Source organism: Nestor notabilis, unplaced genomic scaffold (assembly GCF_000696875.1).
Source record: "Nestor notabilis isolate BGI_N333 unplaced genomic scaffold, ASM69687v1 scaffold17026, whole genome shotgun sequence".
NCBI classification, from domain to species: domain Eukaryota; kingdom Metazoa; phylum Chordata; class Aves; order Psittaciformes; family Psittacidae; genus Nestor; species Nestor notabilis.
In genome coordinates, this window is record NW_009931627.1 from 3,174 (window position 1) to 3,987 (window position 814).

The window sequence follows — 814 nt, forward strand, 5'->3', positions numbered from 1 at the left end:
CAAATTCATCCACCTCCTCCTCCAGCTGCTCAGCCTCCCCCATCACGTGGAGGATCCTCTGAATCTCTGGCTGGCTGGCTGCAGAATTCACTGGAGGTTGGTGCTCACCAGGTTTAAAGCCACCCTCCCTGTTCCCAACCAAAGGCTTCCGAGGCGCGCTGTCGTAGAGCTGGGGCTGTGCACTGTACTGCACCTTGGGGTGGGGGGGGGCCGGCTTGTGGTCATTCACTGTCCCACAGTGCTGGTGGTTGACATCAGGGTAGTAGCTGTGATGGTTTGTACCGTGCTCAGGTTTGTCGTAAGCAATGTCCTAAGTCAGGAGGAGAAAAAGCCTTTTAAGTGCATTTGCCTAAAAGCCAAGGGTTTATCTCTTCGTCTGGCAGGACTGGGGGGACACTTGCTTTGAGCTGTGCATGCCTGGGGGGACGGGGCCATGATCTGGGCAGCATCTTCTAGACTGTCACACACCGTGATGCTGTAACACACCACGATTCAAGTCCTGCCAAGAGGTCCCAGAGAGGGACATGGGACTCGCACCACAAGCCCCCATCCCCAAATCCCTGCTCAGGGCTGCTGCAGAGTCATTTGCCTCCTGATCAAACCCAGAGATGAACAGAGCACACCAAATGCATCATTTCGTCCTGGTTTTGCCTTAAAACACTGAGTGTGCCCAAAACAAGCACTTGCAGAGGAATACCAGAGGTTGCAGCCTGGCCCTTGGGGAGTCCCATGCTCTATGCTGGAGGATTTCTGACTGTTCACTGCTTGAGAGAGGTGTTGGACAAGCGAGACAAGGTCTGACCCATTTCCCTAC

The 814-nt window shown here is 54.7% G+C and overlaps 1 protein-coding gene across 1 annotated transcript in view; it reads right to left on the reverse strand.

Annotated features, from left to right (window-relative positions):
- The window catches only part of BAG4 (BCL2-associated athanogene 4), a 2,319-nt gene that overhangs the window by 197 nt on the left and 1,308 nt on the right, over positions 1–814 (reverse strand). The window contains exon 3 of the mRNA XM_010016002.1: positions 1–310. This exon is cut by the window's left edge and continues 197 nt beyond it. Coding sequence (XP_010014304.1) covers positions 1–310 — 310 coding nt within the window. The remainder of the gene's footprint in view (positions 311–814) is intronic.